At 33.7% G+C, this 15,546-nt stretch overlaps 1 protein-coding gene across 2 annotated transcripts in view; it reads left to right on the forward strand.

Annotated features, from left to right (window-relative positions):
• Positions 1-15,546, forward strand: part of RALGAPA1 (Ral GTPase activating protein catalytic subunit alpha 1) — a 252,659-nt gene that overhangs the window by 209,832 nt on the left and 27,281 nt on the right. For both annotated transcript variants that reach the window (XM_088024638.1, XM_028114832.2), the window contains 2 exons: positions 11,811-11,969; positions 13,626-13,753. In XM_088024638.1, the coding sequence (XP_087880764.1) occupies positions 11,811-11,969; positions 13,626-13,753 (287 nt within the window). The remainder of the gene's footprint in view (positions 1-11,810; positions 11,970-13,625; positions 13,754-15,546) is intronic.

Here is a 15,546-nt window from a genome sequence, read left to right on the forward strand (position 1 = left end):
TTTTTTCTCATTGCATCTCAAGTTTTAGAAGTTTATGATGTTATATCATCAGGCTCAGAGATTCTTTCCTTAGCCATGTCTGGTTTACTAGTGAGATCATGAAAGGCATTCTTCATTTCAGTTACGTTGTTTTGTATCTCTAGCATTTCTTTTTGATTCTTTGTGAGAATTTCCATCTCTCTGCTTACGTTATCCATGTGTTCTTGCATGTTTTCTACTCTTTCCATTAGAACCCTTAGCATGTTAATCATAGTTGTAATTCTATCATCCCTGCCATTTCTAACTCCGTTTTAATGCATCTTCAGTGTCTCAGACCTGTCCACACTGCATCTCCAGGAATTTACAATTACAATTTACATTTTCCTACCTTGCTACAAGTTCCTGCAGAGGTTTCTGCTTCATTGTCACCCTCCATTTTTGCCTGTCTGTCCAATTTGGGGGGCAGCAGTTTTGCCTGTGACCTCATATCTCTGACCCAGGAAGAGTATTTGATTTTTCAATTTGTTTAGCTTTTTACTTGTTAGGACAGAGTGGCAACTTCTAAGCTTCTTAGGTACCAGACTGGAAACTGGAAATCCCAGAACTTTATTTCCCAAACACAGACTCTACCCATTAATAATAACTCTCCATTCCCCCGCCCCAGCCATTGGTAACCTCTAATATACTTCCTATCTCCGTGAATTTTCCAGTATTAGGTACATCATATAAGTGGAATCACTTTGTCCTTTTGTGTCTGTCTTATTTCACTTAATGTTTTCAAGGTTCATGCATGTTGTATCAGGTGTCAAAATTTCACTCCTCTCTGTGGTTGAATAATATCCCATTATATGTATATACCATATTTTGTTTATTCATCTGGTAGACACTGTGTTGTTTCTACTTTTTGGCTATTGCAAATAATGCTGCAGTGAACATTGTTGTGTAAGTATTTGTTTGAATCCCTGTTTTCAGTTCTTTTAGATCTATACCTATGAGTGAAATTCCTGGGTAATATGGAAATTGTGTGTTTAGCTTTCTGAGGAACTGTCAAACTGTTTTCCCCAATGACTGTGCCATTTTTACATTTCTACCAGCAATACACAAGAGTTCCAGTTTTTGTATACCCTCACCAACACTTGTTATTTTCCATTAAAAACAAATATAGCTATCCTAATAGATGCATAGTGGTATTTTATTGTGGTTTTGATTTGCATTTCCCTGATGACTAGTGATGTGCATCTTTCCATTGCTTACTGGCATTTGTATACCTTCTTTGGAGAAATGTCTATTCAGTCTTTAACTTATTTTTTAATTAAGTTGTTTGCATCTTTATTGTTGAATTATAAAAGTTCTTCTAGATGTTAATCCCTTATCTGATATATGACTTGCAAATATTTTCTCCCATTTTGTGGCTTGTCTTCACTCTTTTAATAGTGTCTTTGGATGCACAGAAGTTTTAATTTTGATGGAGTCCAATTTATCAGTTTTTTTATTTTGTTGCCTCTGCTTTTGGTGTCAGTTCAATAAATCACTGCCAATTCTAATGTTATAAAGATTTTCCTGTATGTTTTCCTCTAAGATTTTTACAGTTTTAAATTTTACATTTAATTTTTGAATCCATTTTCAGTTAAATTTTATATATATTGTGAGATAAAGGTCTAACTTCATTCTTTTGCATGTGATTAGCTAGTTTTCCAATCACTATTTGTTAAAAAGACCACTTTTTCTCATTGAATGATCTTGGCATTTTTGTCAAAAATCAGTTGGCTTTATATGCAAGAGTTTTTTTCTGGGCTCTGTATTATTTTTCTTTGGTCTAAATGTCTAAGGGGGTTTTTGCTTTAATTAAATGCTTTAATTACTGTAGCTTTGTAGTAAGTATTGAAATTAAGTAATGTGAGTCCTACAACTTTGTTCTGTGTTTTGTTTTTTTTTTTTCCAGTATCATTTTTACTATTCAAATTCTCTTGAGATTTCAGATGAATTTTAGGCTGGCTTTTTCTATTTCTGCAAAGAACCTTGTTGGGATTTTGATAGAGATTACATTGAATTTTTGGATCACTATGGGTAATATCATCTTAACAATATTAAGTTTTTCCATTCCATGAACATGGGATATCTTTCCATTCACTCCTGTAGTCTTTTAAAATTCTTTCAGCAGTGTTTTGTAGTCTTCAGTACGCAAGTCTTTTTCCTCCTCCGTTAAACTTCTCTATTAAGTGTTTTATTCTTTTTAATGCAATTATAAATGGAATTATTTTTGTAATCTCCTTTTTGATTTGTTCATTGTTAGTATATAGAAATGCAACTGATTTTCAAGTGTTGATTTTGTATCATGCAGTTCTGCTGAATACATGTGTTAGTTCTAAGTGTTTTTGTGGAATCAGAGGTTTCTGTATATAAAATCATGTTTTTTCAGTGTTTTAATGGAGGAACAAGACCTTGGACCTTTCCTGGGCCACCATTTTGGTGACATCACACCCTAGGAAAAGTTTTGACTTTTTTTTCTTTAAGCTATCTAATTCTAAATTTAAGATTATTTGGTAATTTACCAACTGGAAAAGCGCTAGTATTTTTTCCAATTATTTAGTAAGGAGAAAGGACACAGGCAGTTACATGGCATAATATTCCAGTTGTTTAATTATTGAGATGCCAGAAGTATTGGGACTTTTTAAAATGTAAGCATATGTTTGTAATTTTTTATAATTTTATAATGCAAGCATGTATATTATTTCAGTTGTTATAATAATTTACCTGTTGGGTTTTCTTTTTAATGCCTGCTTTATTGAAGAAAATTACCCTAATTAGATAGGCTTTTTTACTTAAAGCAATTTAAAGTGTTTGTTTTAGTGAGAAAATGTTACAGTGTCACTGCTTTCACATGTATAGCATCTACCATATCATCAAAATTACAAACAATATGTACTAAAGCAACATCATTTTGGAAGGGTATAGTTCTCTTACCTTCTGAGGTAATTTAAATGATTTAAATAAAATCTGTATCAGGTTACAACTAAATTGAGGCAACATTTCACTTATTTCAGTAGAAAGGAAAAATATACCTGGTCTCATAATTCAGTATAACTATTTTAAACCTCCTTTTTTATAGAAATAAACACCTTAACATTTATTTATTTTTCTCTGTATACTGGGTTTTCCTCTTCCCAATTCCATATGAAACTTTCCCCTTAATCTCCTCTTCAGAATCCTAGTATGTAAGATTTTTCTAACAGGCTTATATTTTAGCTCTATTATAGTATCAATTTCTTTTTAATAAAAGGTTAAATATTTAAACGTAATCATGGAAACCCGTTGTCTTATACCAGTTCTCCTTAATAAAAAATCACTTTCTGTATTGGTATTTTTTCCTCCTGAATTTAATAGATTCCACATTAGTGGTAATAAGTTGAGGCCTAGAACATGTGTCCTATTACAAATGAACAATTGGATATCATTAGGTTGTCCCCCTTTCCTCTGTAGATATATCTTTAGGTGTGTTAATCCATTCAGTAGACACATTAATGAGCACTGGTTGAAGTGTAATATTGGAGGAAGTAAGGCTCGTTGACCTCAGCATGGAGTTTAATACCTCTAATTAAATTAGGTAGTCGACAGTCAGTATAAAGAAATAGCCGTGCCTCTGGCAAGCTAGAATTATTTATGACTCTGGTTCTTTGTTTTAAACTTGAAAGGAGAAAATCATTTATATCTATTTTATAGAAACTAATTTTAGTTTTCACTTTCTATTTAAAATATGTGGTGATTTTGTAGACATTTTTAAGCATTTTATTTTCTCAGAATGAGAGGTAAATATCCTTGAACCTGTTTAGGTTCTGTGTTTAAGTGTAGTGTTTTATTTCTTCTGAATAGAAGCAGTACTCTATTTTCAAGGCTCAAGACAGTAGGAGCAGAATTTTTACAACATAGAGTATACTTTTTGAACAGATTAATCAAATATTCAATTGAACAAAGTACTCTTAGAAATATCCTATCATATCAAAAATCCTCATACAACCCTAGACAAAGCTATCTGTTCTATAAATTATCTCTGAGGAAGATTGATGGAAAAAATCACTTAACTGAATTTATTCTGTTTACTCTTAAATATCAAAAGTACTGTAAGCATTGGTCTAAAGTGTTCACAGGAGCTTGTCTCATTTCCTTGGTCTCCTTATTCTGGCCACTTGGTGATACTCTGCTGCATAAGTAACTGAATCACCCTGTTAGAAGTTTTACAAAGATCAAGTTGAGATCATTGTAATTTACTTAGTTGGAGTCTCCAGTCTGTCATTTCCTGCACCTCCCCCCAAAAGAGGGGAAAGATGTGCTTAAGTCAGTTTCCTCTGAAATATTGTTAGTGTAATGGACAACACCTCATTTTCTGTTTTGGAATTTGGTCACAGTAGTTTCCCAAATAAATCAGTTTTATTGGCCTGATGGCCTGATTGTAATTTTAAATCTATTTTTTCTTTGTTTTGTCTAGAAATAAAATTGAAATGTACTTTACTTTCCAAAGAACTTTTGTGCTAAATATAGTCTGGAAAATGAATTCAAAAACAAATTTAAGAATTTAATAATAAAATTTTCATTATTTTAGTTAAAGTGTAGTTAGTATAATAGTTAGTCAATGGTATGGAATTATACTCATGGTTTTAATCCCAAAATAACAGTCTTACATAACATAATTCTATTTTAATATCCTAGACTCTACCCTTAACCCCAATTTCTGTAAATATACTTTTTATGACAAGAATAGAGGATAGAGAAACCAGGAAATATAAATGGTTCAGAGTAAATTTATCTCACCACTGCGAATGGTATAATTTGGATGTGATAGCAGTGGCTTCTTACTGCATGTAGAATAAAGCTCTAATTCTTCACTATGGCCTTCAGTGCCACATGATCTGGGCACCTGCCTGCCTCCCTCTCTGATCACATCTCCTGTCACTTTCCTTTTCATTTAGCACAATCTGGCCTCATGGCTATCATTCTAACCTGCCAACATATCAGGCTCATTCCCATCTCAGAGGGTATGCATTTACTGTTCTTTCCATTTGAAATGCTCTTTCTCCACATCACCAGGCTTTCTTATTCTCATTGTTCTATTCTCAGATTCACATGACAGTTTCTAAGAGAGACCTTTCGAAACTATCCTAGCTAAAGAAGTGCCCTTCACCCAGTAACACTATTGCATTACCCTGTTTTATTCTCTTTATAGCACTTACACCTCCTGTCACCATCAAAGTGGAATCTTTAAATAAATGCCATAATTGCAGATAATTCTGTTTTTTATGCTGTGCACTATGTAATGACAAAAAATTTACCTAGATAAGTACTGTGATACTATAATTAGACTTAACCTGATCATGCCTTGTTCCAGTTCTTCTTTCTCTGAGCCCTTTCTCAAGTCTCTTCTCTTTCTCCTGTCATCCTTTTTCTTTCCAATCTGTGTTTCTCCGTTTCTTCAACACAACAGGCATATAGACTTGAACACCCTCCAGTGTCCTTCCAAGAACTATGAAGTTCGTGTTTGTCCAAATATAACCAAAAAAGAAGTCACCCGACATGTCTAACAACTGTTGCTTCTCCTTCTCTGAAACTTCAGACTCCAGCAATTTCCATATATAATAGCTTTGTTTTCTTGAGTTTCTGTAATGGAAAATATTTTATTTTTATTTATTTATTTTTAAAGATTTTATTTATTTATTTGACAGAGAAAGACACAGCAAGAGAGGGAACACAAGCAGGGGGAGTGGGGGAGGGAGAAGCAGGCTTCCATAGAGCAGGGAGCCTGATGCGGTGCTCCATCCCAGGACCCTGGGATCATGACCTGAGCCGAAGGCAGATGCTTAACAACTGAACTACCCAGGTGCCCGGTGATGGAAAATGTTTCAAAGGAAAATTTTACACCAAGGTTCTGGTTATACTAGAAGTCAAATCCAGTAGGGATTTTCATTTTTTTCAGTTGGTTATTGAGATACTTCAAAAACCAGTTTTCAAACTGTGGTCTTTTCAAACACATCTTCAACACAGAAGTCACACATTTCAATAAAGCATTTTTAAGACTGTCTTTTTAATACTCAGCAGTATGTATTGAGTGCCCACTTTGCTAAGATAATTGTATACTAGACACCATGCCTGTTGTTTTGAGAAGCTTTTCTTAATTACTAAAAATGAATGATGCAGACAGCAAGTAAACATATGAAACTATGTATGATCCTAAAACGTATGAAAGTATGGTTTTTAACATGATTGGGGAGTATTTGATAGTGTCTATTTTGCTATTTGTGGGTGTCTGGAAGATTGGGCAAAGAATGAGAGCTTGAGGCAGTATTAATCAGTTTAAATTTCTACATGTATACAACTGTCTCCCGAACTGCCTAACCTGATTAACTTCTGTGTGTTCTTCAAGGACCATTATAGATCAGTTTTCTTTGTTGTTTGCATTCAGAGAAGTAGAGTTAGAGGATTATCTGTATCACTAATTATTCAATTATTCTTTTACTCTCTCTCCTTCACTGGACTTGAAGTTTTGTGAGAACAGAGGCTCTGTCTGTTTTGTTTTTTGTGTTTTCACCATTGTATCTATGCTAGCCAGCACAATGCATTTAGTCAGCTCTCAGTATTTGCTAATGTGTGAAGAAGAGTAGATGGCAGGGGAGAAGCTTTTTAAGAACTCATGAACTAGTTGAGGAATATAGGATGACTAACATATGACCTAGGACAACAGTAGATGAAATAGGAACAAAAGTACAAAAAAGGAATCTAATGTTTAAAAAAAAAATGAAGAGCTTGTTAGACATACAGTAAGGAAAACAGAAATTGGAGACTTTCAGATTTTGATCCTGAGTGATTATAATAATTGTTAGGTACTTTTAATAGAAATGGGGAAGTCAGAGGGTAAGCTGATTTTGTGAAAGATGATATAGTTACTTTACATGAAATCTAGTCTCCAGCTCCAGACGAATGATATTTCATGGCATTGAGGAAATCTAGAATTGAATGTAATCTCTGATAATCATGGAAAATGAAAACATTTTATTGTCTTAAGATAGGCAAACATCTGATTTTCATAAAAGGAATGGAACAGTCCACTAACTACAAAAATTAACATTCATGAGCTCCATGTCCATGCCTGAGAAAATAGGATTATTAAACAGATGGTTTGTGAGCACTTAGGTAATGAAGTAGTGATCACTAGGAGCCACCATGAGTTCACCATAACAGATCACATCAAGGTAACTTAATTTGTTTTAATAGGATTACTAGATCAGGGAAGGCCATTGACAGTATAAAGCATTTAACTAAGTTGTTGTGAACAAGTTGAAGAAATGTGGTCTTAATAATAGTTCAGTAAGTATATTCATGACTGGTTGTATAATCACATCTAGAGACAAATTATTTAATGAAAGGCATATAGGGAGGTGGTTAAAGTATGGTTTCTGGAATTAGACTGCCTTGGTTTCAGTTCTGACTCTGCCACTTACTAGTCATGTGACATTAGGCATGTTAATTTATCTTTTTAAGTTTCAATTCCTCACCTGTAAAAATAGGGGTAATAATAATTATACTTTGTAGCATGTTATTAAAACTAAATTATGCCAAAGTACTTAGAATAGTAAGAATTTAATAAATGTTGGATGTTATTTTAACCCAGAGGAACATTTATGATGACTTGCTATAAGGCTGTTACCCAGACTTGTCCCACTTGACATTTTTATCTAAAATCTAAATGAAGGGGCACCTGGGTGGCTCAGTCGTTAGGCGTGTGCCTTTGGCTCAGGTCATGATCCCAGAGTCCTGGGATCGAGCCCCGCATTGGGCTCCCTGCTCCACGGGAGGGGAGGCCTGCTTTCTCCCTCTCCCACTCCCCCTGCTTGTGTTCCCTCTCTCACTGTCTCTCTGTCAAATAAATAAATAAAATCTTTTAAAAAAATAAAATCTAAATGAAGACACAAGAAATTGAATTTAAGGATAACCCAAATCTGGGTAAGAGAGAGATAACACATTGAATAGCAGAATCAGGCTAAAAAAAGACTTTGATAGGCATAACGATAATCTGAACCTGGCAAGGTAAAATTTAATAAGAATAAATATGAAATTCTCCCTTTAGATCTAGCAGTTTCACCTGCTTAGAACTTTGTAAGAACAAGACTTAAGGGTTTGAATTGACTACAACTTCCATTTGAGCCAATTTTGTAAAAATGCAGAAAATAATTTAGTTAACAGAACAAAGGAAGTGGTCCCACTATGAGCTGATTGTATTAGAGCATATATTAATAATGTGTTCAATTCCAGACATAACAATTTAATAAAAACATCAGTAAACTGAGGTAATAATCCAAGATAATGAATAGATTTGTAAGCTATAAGAGGAGGAACTCTTAAGGACACATTTAACATGGAAAAGAAAAGTTGAGATATATGTTAGGCCAATCTTCAAATATCTGAAAAGATAATATATAGAATATAGACTGGATTTATTTGGTAAGGCTCATTTTAGAAGAACTAGCTTCAGGAAGCAAATTTTAGCTCAGTATAAAGAATGTTCTAATGATTGTAGCTCTTTAAAAATGAATTGGCCGACTAATGAAGGTGTAAAGTTCCCAACCGTAGAAGTATTGAGGCAGAGGCAGGATTACTTGTCAAGGATATTGCAGTGGGAGTTCTGTACTGGGTAGGAAATCAGAGCTTTAGGGTCTCTTCCAATGCTGATATTCTATAATGTATTGAGGACATCAATTTTACACATGTTGAATTTCATTAAGTACTTTTATCTTCCTGAATTGATAATGATAATCTGCAGCCTATATTATATACCCTGAAATAAAATTATTTCAACAGCATTTGAAGTGAATTTGGAAGAATCATTTGGTCACCAATCATTTTAACAGATTCATCCCATGTACTTAAGTCTTGTACTCTGTTTCGGAAGTGATTGGTATCTGGGTACAAAAACATGTAGGTAGGAACTCTTTAAGAGTTCTCAGAGTATAGAAAAACCTGGAGAGTATACACAGAACACAATCTTGTAAGTCCATAAGAGATAAGGAATAAACATAAAATATTGTATAAAGTATTTGTGTTAAATATGTCAAACGTACTTCTGAAATTTCTATTAACTTAATACTCAAAATTCATTCAGTAATCTTTCAAAAATTGATAAGATATACATAGCAATGGTTAGCAATTTCTCAATTTGTGTTTATTATGTTGCAGGTTTTAAAGACCTAAAGACACAAAAACATGCCTAATCAGGACAACAACACTTAAAAAAATGATAAGAATGTTCTTGAAGCTTCCCCCTTAGAATGCTTGAACATGTTTAGAATGACTTTGTTATATGCATGGTTCTTTGCCACAAATTTCTTCATTACAGTGTCTTAGTAAAAATATGTTGTTTTTTTTTCCATTAAGCTTCTATAACAGACTTTTAATACTCTGTGGTAGATATTTGAAGACAAGCTTTGGTTATAAGAAAAAACTTTAGTTGCCCTTTTCTCTCATTTCTTTAGATAAGTGGGCACTAGAAATTATAGATAGCTTTGGCAAGAGTTCAAGGGTTAATGTAGCAGATAAATAAAAGGAATTTTCTGTAAATTGAGACCTGCATTATTTCAGTTGTCTTGTCTTTCCTAACCTAACTCATTTAATTTTAAAAAGTAAATACTTAAATTCTTCCTGACAGTGTGCTCAGCTTTTACTATCGTTTATTACTTCAATTATACTTGATATCACTTAGAACAATCTGCCATTTGGAAATCTCAGTATAGCCTGAAGCTTAGTATTAGATCTGGCTGCTATTGTAACATGTACAGCATATGACATTAATGTATCAAAATTAGATTGGATCATCCCTCCTGGTTAAATTTATTTCACATTTCTTTTGTATTCAGTTAACATAAACCTATTAGGGAAGCTGACACATGGGGATGGCTGTATAGGAAGGATATTTTTAAAGTATTTTGATTAAAAAATGAAATTATAGAGCCATGGCTTTTCTAAGTTGTGTAATCTGTTTGGTTTTTAAAAATGTCACAAAGCCCAAGTACTAAATTTATATTATTTAACGGGTGTGTGTGTCCACACATGTGTGTGGTGTGGTGTAAATAATGAGAATTAAAACTTAAACAGTATTTTGATGGTTAGGCCTACCATCATACATTTAGAGTATGATTATGGTTTCCAAGAAGAAAAAAAAATTTAATATACTTAAGCCTAAAGCCCTCCTTAAAAGAAAATAAATATTTGTATGCTGTATTTCTTAAATAATAGATTTTGGTCTATGGAGTTAGCCTGGGTACTCTTTTAATCCAATCGAAGTATCTGAGGGGGCATTTCTTGCTTAGGAATACAAAAGTTAAAGTTGAGGGATTTGCCTTGTATTTTCAGATACTTTAATGATATTCATGGTAATTAGGATTTTCTAGATAGACTGCTGTTAGGGACTTTAAAAACCATTAGAACACTGGTTCTTGGCTTTTTTTGGGTTACATACTCTATTTGATAGACTCTCTCCTCAGAAAAATACACAAATAAAATTTTACACGTAACTTTCAAATATTCACAGACTCCTTGAGCCCAGGTTAGGAACTCCAGGGTTCTGGGGTGCCTGGCTGGCTCATTCAGTGGTGTGTAACTCTTGATCTCTGGGTAATGAGTTCAAGCCCCACGAGCGTAGGGCTTACTTAAAAACAAAAACAAAAACTCCAGGGTTAAGGGTAACAGAAGAGAGAGCCTTTCATTAATTAGGCTTAAGTTCTTTTTTGTTTGTTGAAATCACACATTTAACTTTTTTCTTACTCTGTGGTCTTTAAGCCAAGTAGATTGCATATTTCAAAAACAGAAATTGCTTGTATGTTAGCTCATCAAAAAATATTGATGGCACTTATCCTAGTTCTCTCTTCCAAACCTTCTAAACCTTGAGTGTGTCACACATACAGTATGTCCATTTATCTGAAAGTAGTAGAAAACCTCATGTGAGAACGCACCAAAAAAGGACTCAGGTGTTTGCAGTAACAGAATCAATTAATCTAAGATAACCAAATTTTATATTGAAATGCATGTTTATACGATAATCTCTATGAAGAAAACTCAAGACTAATGGGTATTAAGTTCATTTTTCTGATAACTTAGAAATCCAACTTTTGGATGTTTTGCTTTTTTATAATTTTAATCATCATAATGTTAACTCTCTCTGATTGCCAGAAGCACCTTTGTAAGCACCACAAATATTTAAACAACATCTTGAGAGTCTAACACATTTCAAGAAGTCTGTTTGGAAGAATTTCATATACAGTGTTTCATAGGCAAAGAAACCGCGGAAAAATGTTGAACCAAATACAGTCAACCTTCTCTTACTTAATAGATTATTTACCCAATTTATGAATTATCTATTTCTTTTCCTTCTCTTCCTGTTGCCTTCTTTAGGCAACTTTACTGCTCATTAGCCCTTTGAAAGAATGGTCAGAAAAAAGGGAGAAGAATCTTACGTTGCTCACTTTTTAAAAACATTTAAACAGTCTTGTAAAAGGCTTGGTAGTGGGAAACTAGTATAGTTGCTAGTTAAGAAGAGTATTTGGGCTGTATGGGAATTTTTTCATCTAAGTTCTCTGCTTCCCATTGTTGACAGCTGAAAATTTTCTGGTCTTTTGCAGTGTCTCCTAATGTTTTGAGTGTTTGTGTTTCATGTGAAAATGATCAAATGAAATTTATAGTTTTTTACTTCTTGACCTTTTAATCTTTTTATAGTATAGTATATTGTCAGTAGCTGTATAAAGAGCTATATGCTTTTTTCTAAAACACTATGAACTATTTTCTTGGTTTTCCAGTTGAGACATTTGGGAAATGATGAAGTACACATTGTTTGGTCAGAGCATACTAGAGACTACAGGAGAGGAATTATTCCTACAGAATTCGGTGATGTCCTTATTGTAATATATCCAATGAAAAATCACATGTTCAGTATTCAGATAATGAAAAAACCAGAGGTAAGAACTCCTTATGTTACATTTTAATAATATATTTTGAGCTGTATGTGGGTTTGTGAGTTTCTTCTTTCAGAAGAATTAGACTAGGCATATCAGGTTGTGAAAACAGGGGGAAGTGAGACACAGACTCTGGTAGCTATGTAAATTGTCTAAGTCTGATTCAGAAGGAGCTAAAACTGGAAAAATAGCAAGAAACTATGTTCAAATGGGAGAAGGCTAAGGTAGTGCCAGAGTGAAAGTTGCTTTCTACCAAGTTCACAAAAGGATTACCTTTTATTAAGAGGATGATTATACAATAAGAAGTAATCATTCTTGTATTTTTAGTTAATATATCTTACTAAGAATTACATGATTATTTAGTCATGTTCCTTAATAAAGGAAAGGTCTACAATGTCAAAAAAAAACCAAAAAACTTCTAGTTGGATCTCTTATACCATAGGGTTGAAATACACTTGCAGAAGTATTTTCTTTCAAAATAATTTAAAAAGTGTGGTAGTGTTTTGGTGTCTTTCTTATTTTTTTAATTGAATACTTTTTAATTTATAGGAAACGTATTTTTTCACAGTTGATCATGAATCGTTAGAATTTCTTGAATAAGACTGTTTCCCAGGTGTGAATTTAAGCTTACAGCCAGGTTTTTTTAGGGTTTATCTAAACCAGAGGTCAGCAAACTATGGCCCACTTCCTATTTTTGTACAGCCTGAAAGCTAGCTATTAATGGTTTTTACATTTTTAATGGGTTTTTCTTTTTTTCTTTTTTTGTTTTTGTTTTGTTTTCAGTGTCCCCTTCCTCCCCAGGTTTTTTCTTTTTTTAAAAAAAATCAAGAGGGGCACCTGGGTGGCTCAGTCGGTTGAGCGTCTGCTTTCCGCTCAGGTCATGATCCCAGGGTCCTGAGATGGAGCCCTGTGGTTGTGCTCCCTGCTCAGTGGGGAGCCTGCTTCTCCCTCTCCTTCTGTTCCTCCCTCCCACTCGTTTTCTCTCTCAATGGCTCTGCTCTCTCTCTCTCTCTCTCTCTCTCTCTCAAATAATCTTTAAAAAATTTTTTTAAAAATCAAGAATATACATCAGGGACAATATATGGCCACAAAGCCATATTTTTTGACATATTTACTGTATTATTCACAGCTCACATCTTTGCCTTCAGCTGTCATTTGTACCAACCATACTCAAACAGAATAACTTTGACACTGTCAGTCATCTGATAAAAATGACAATTACCAAGACATAGATTTTTTTTCTAATAAACCATGTAATAAAAGTCTTTTAGGTTCTGTAGTAAAACTGGTATCACACAAAAATAATGAAGAACTAATTTGCTGCCTATAAGGATGTATTATCGTCACTGTGTTTTTTTCCAGTGTTGGGTTTTTGTGTACAATTAAGGCTACAAAAATTTGAAAACTGTCAGGGATATGAATTATTTAGTCAGTTAAATGAAGCACAGTTTTTTGAATGGGAAACGCTGTAGACCTTTGGCATTTTTTGTTTATTGTCCTGGTGTTAATCATGGAAAATAATTGAATTTGAATAGTATTTCTACTGAAGGAAGAACTAAAGAGGAAGTAGAAACATTTTTGTGTGCAATGTCTTGATTGTTCTTATTTGTAACCTTTCTCCAATATGAGTATAAAATTATGTTCTAATTTCTCATTCAGGTTCCCTTCTTTGGTCCACTTTTTGATGGTGCTATTGTGAATGGAAAGGTCCTACCCATTATGGTTCGAGCAACAGCTATAAATGCAAGCCGTGCTCTGAAATCTCTGATTCCATTGTATCAAAACTTGTATCCTTTTTAACAGTAGGGTTTCTACTCTAATACATGTCTACTTTCCAAGGTAGGTATTTCTTATGTGTTAGGTGAATTTTTGTTTACTGATATATAGATGATAGACTTCCTCCCCAGTGTTTGAGCACTTACGATATTTGAGTGATATATTTTCTTTTACATACTACTAATCAGTACTTTTCTTTTGATTAATTAATTAGGACCCATTAGGGGTACTCTAATACTCTAGAGTACTGCTAGGTACTCTGACACTATAGATGTATAAAAATAACCGAAATAGTCATCATAAAGTACTCAGTCTAGTTGAGGAAATATACTGTTTTTAGTGCATGTGTTGTAACAGAGTTATGTAGTGTTCTGGATGTATAATGACAAGCAGCCTCTCAGCTGGAAGGGCAATGGTGTCAGGAAACACTTATGAGAAATGTGAGGATTGAATATTGAAAGATGATGAATAAGAGTTAATCGGGTGGATGAGATTGAGAAGAGCATTCCAGGCAGAGGGAACAAGATAAACAAAGATGTGGAAGTATGAGAGGACATGGCGTGTTTAAGAACATGGTTTCTGGAGCCAGATCTCTGGACTCAAATGCTGGCCATCACTTCCTTAGCTATCTAGCCTTGGGCAAATTATTTAACCTCTCTGAGCCTCAGTTTCCATATCTATAAAATGAGAATGATAACGTCTAGCTCATTGTGTTATGAGAAATGAATGATTCAATATGTATAAAGCCCTTAGAGCAGTGGCTGGCACATAATATGTACACAGTTTTAAATTTTAAATTGTTTTCTGATATTCCTTTCTAAAATGAATTTGTGTTTCCATGTACCTTTTCTATATGATTAAAAACATTTCAGTTCTTTTTCTTTTACTTAAGCTTTACAGGGAAGGCTTTTTAAAATATCCTATGTTCTATTCCACATAATATGGATTTATTGTAAGTCTGCCACATGTATTCTCTTCTTTTGATGAAAATTGACTTAAGCAATCTGATTCCTATGTAATTTCTCATGTATTCTAACACTGTGAAATGGAATTATAGGTGGATCATGGCATGGCACATTGATTAAGCTTAATAACATTTATGTAGCATTTCTTATTTGTGACAGTTATATCTTCACTTTTAAGTTGAAAGCTCAGATTTGAGGTGATCATTGTCATGAAATGTAACGATTTGGTTTATTATTTCCTGAGTATCTCTAGAAAGGTAGCTAATCCTACAAGGAATAAACAGATTATTACCCATAAACTAAATTTATCCACATTGTCAACTCCTCTGAGGTTGTCTTCTTTCTGACCTTTGCCTCCTTACAGTTTGCCTGATCCTGATGTTCATCCTGAGGTTAGTGTCCTCCGCCATTTCACTTAAGACACAACTGAAACAATGCCTTAAATCTTTTGGGAAAATGATGAGAGAGAGTAGACTGTGGTACAAAACTCTGTTTGCCTCTTGTGTCATAAAACAGGAACTCAATTTTTTGAGCAAACACAAACTGTTTCTGACCCAAGGTACAAACATTTAAGATGCTCACCTTACCAAGTAGTTAAATGCAAAATTAAAAGTATTGGGGCTATGGCTTGATTTCTTTTTCCTGCACCTAAGTTCATACTCTTGAGAACTAATTCAGATTTGCATGTTATACTAGAGGTATGGTGGCTGGATTTGCAGTTAGAAAATAACTGATTTTAACTCAAGCTCTGCCTTGTGATCTTGGTCTAGTCACAGAATTTCTAAACCTCACTTTCTTTGTCTGTAAAAAAGATAATACCCATCTCAGAATTATTGTGA

The sequence above is a fragment of the Eumetopias jubatus genome, unplaced genomic scaffold (genome assembly GCF_037043125.1).
Source record: "Eumetopias jubatus isolate StellerSeaLion01/CBP00866 unplaced genomic scaffold, mEumJub1_p1.0 scaffold_7, whole genome shotgun sequence".
NCBI classification, from domain to species: domain Eukaryota; kingdom Metazoa; phylum Chordata; class Mammalia; order Carnivora; family Otariidae; genus Eumetopias; species Eumetopias jubatus.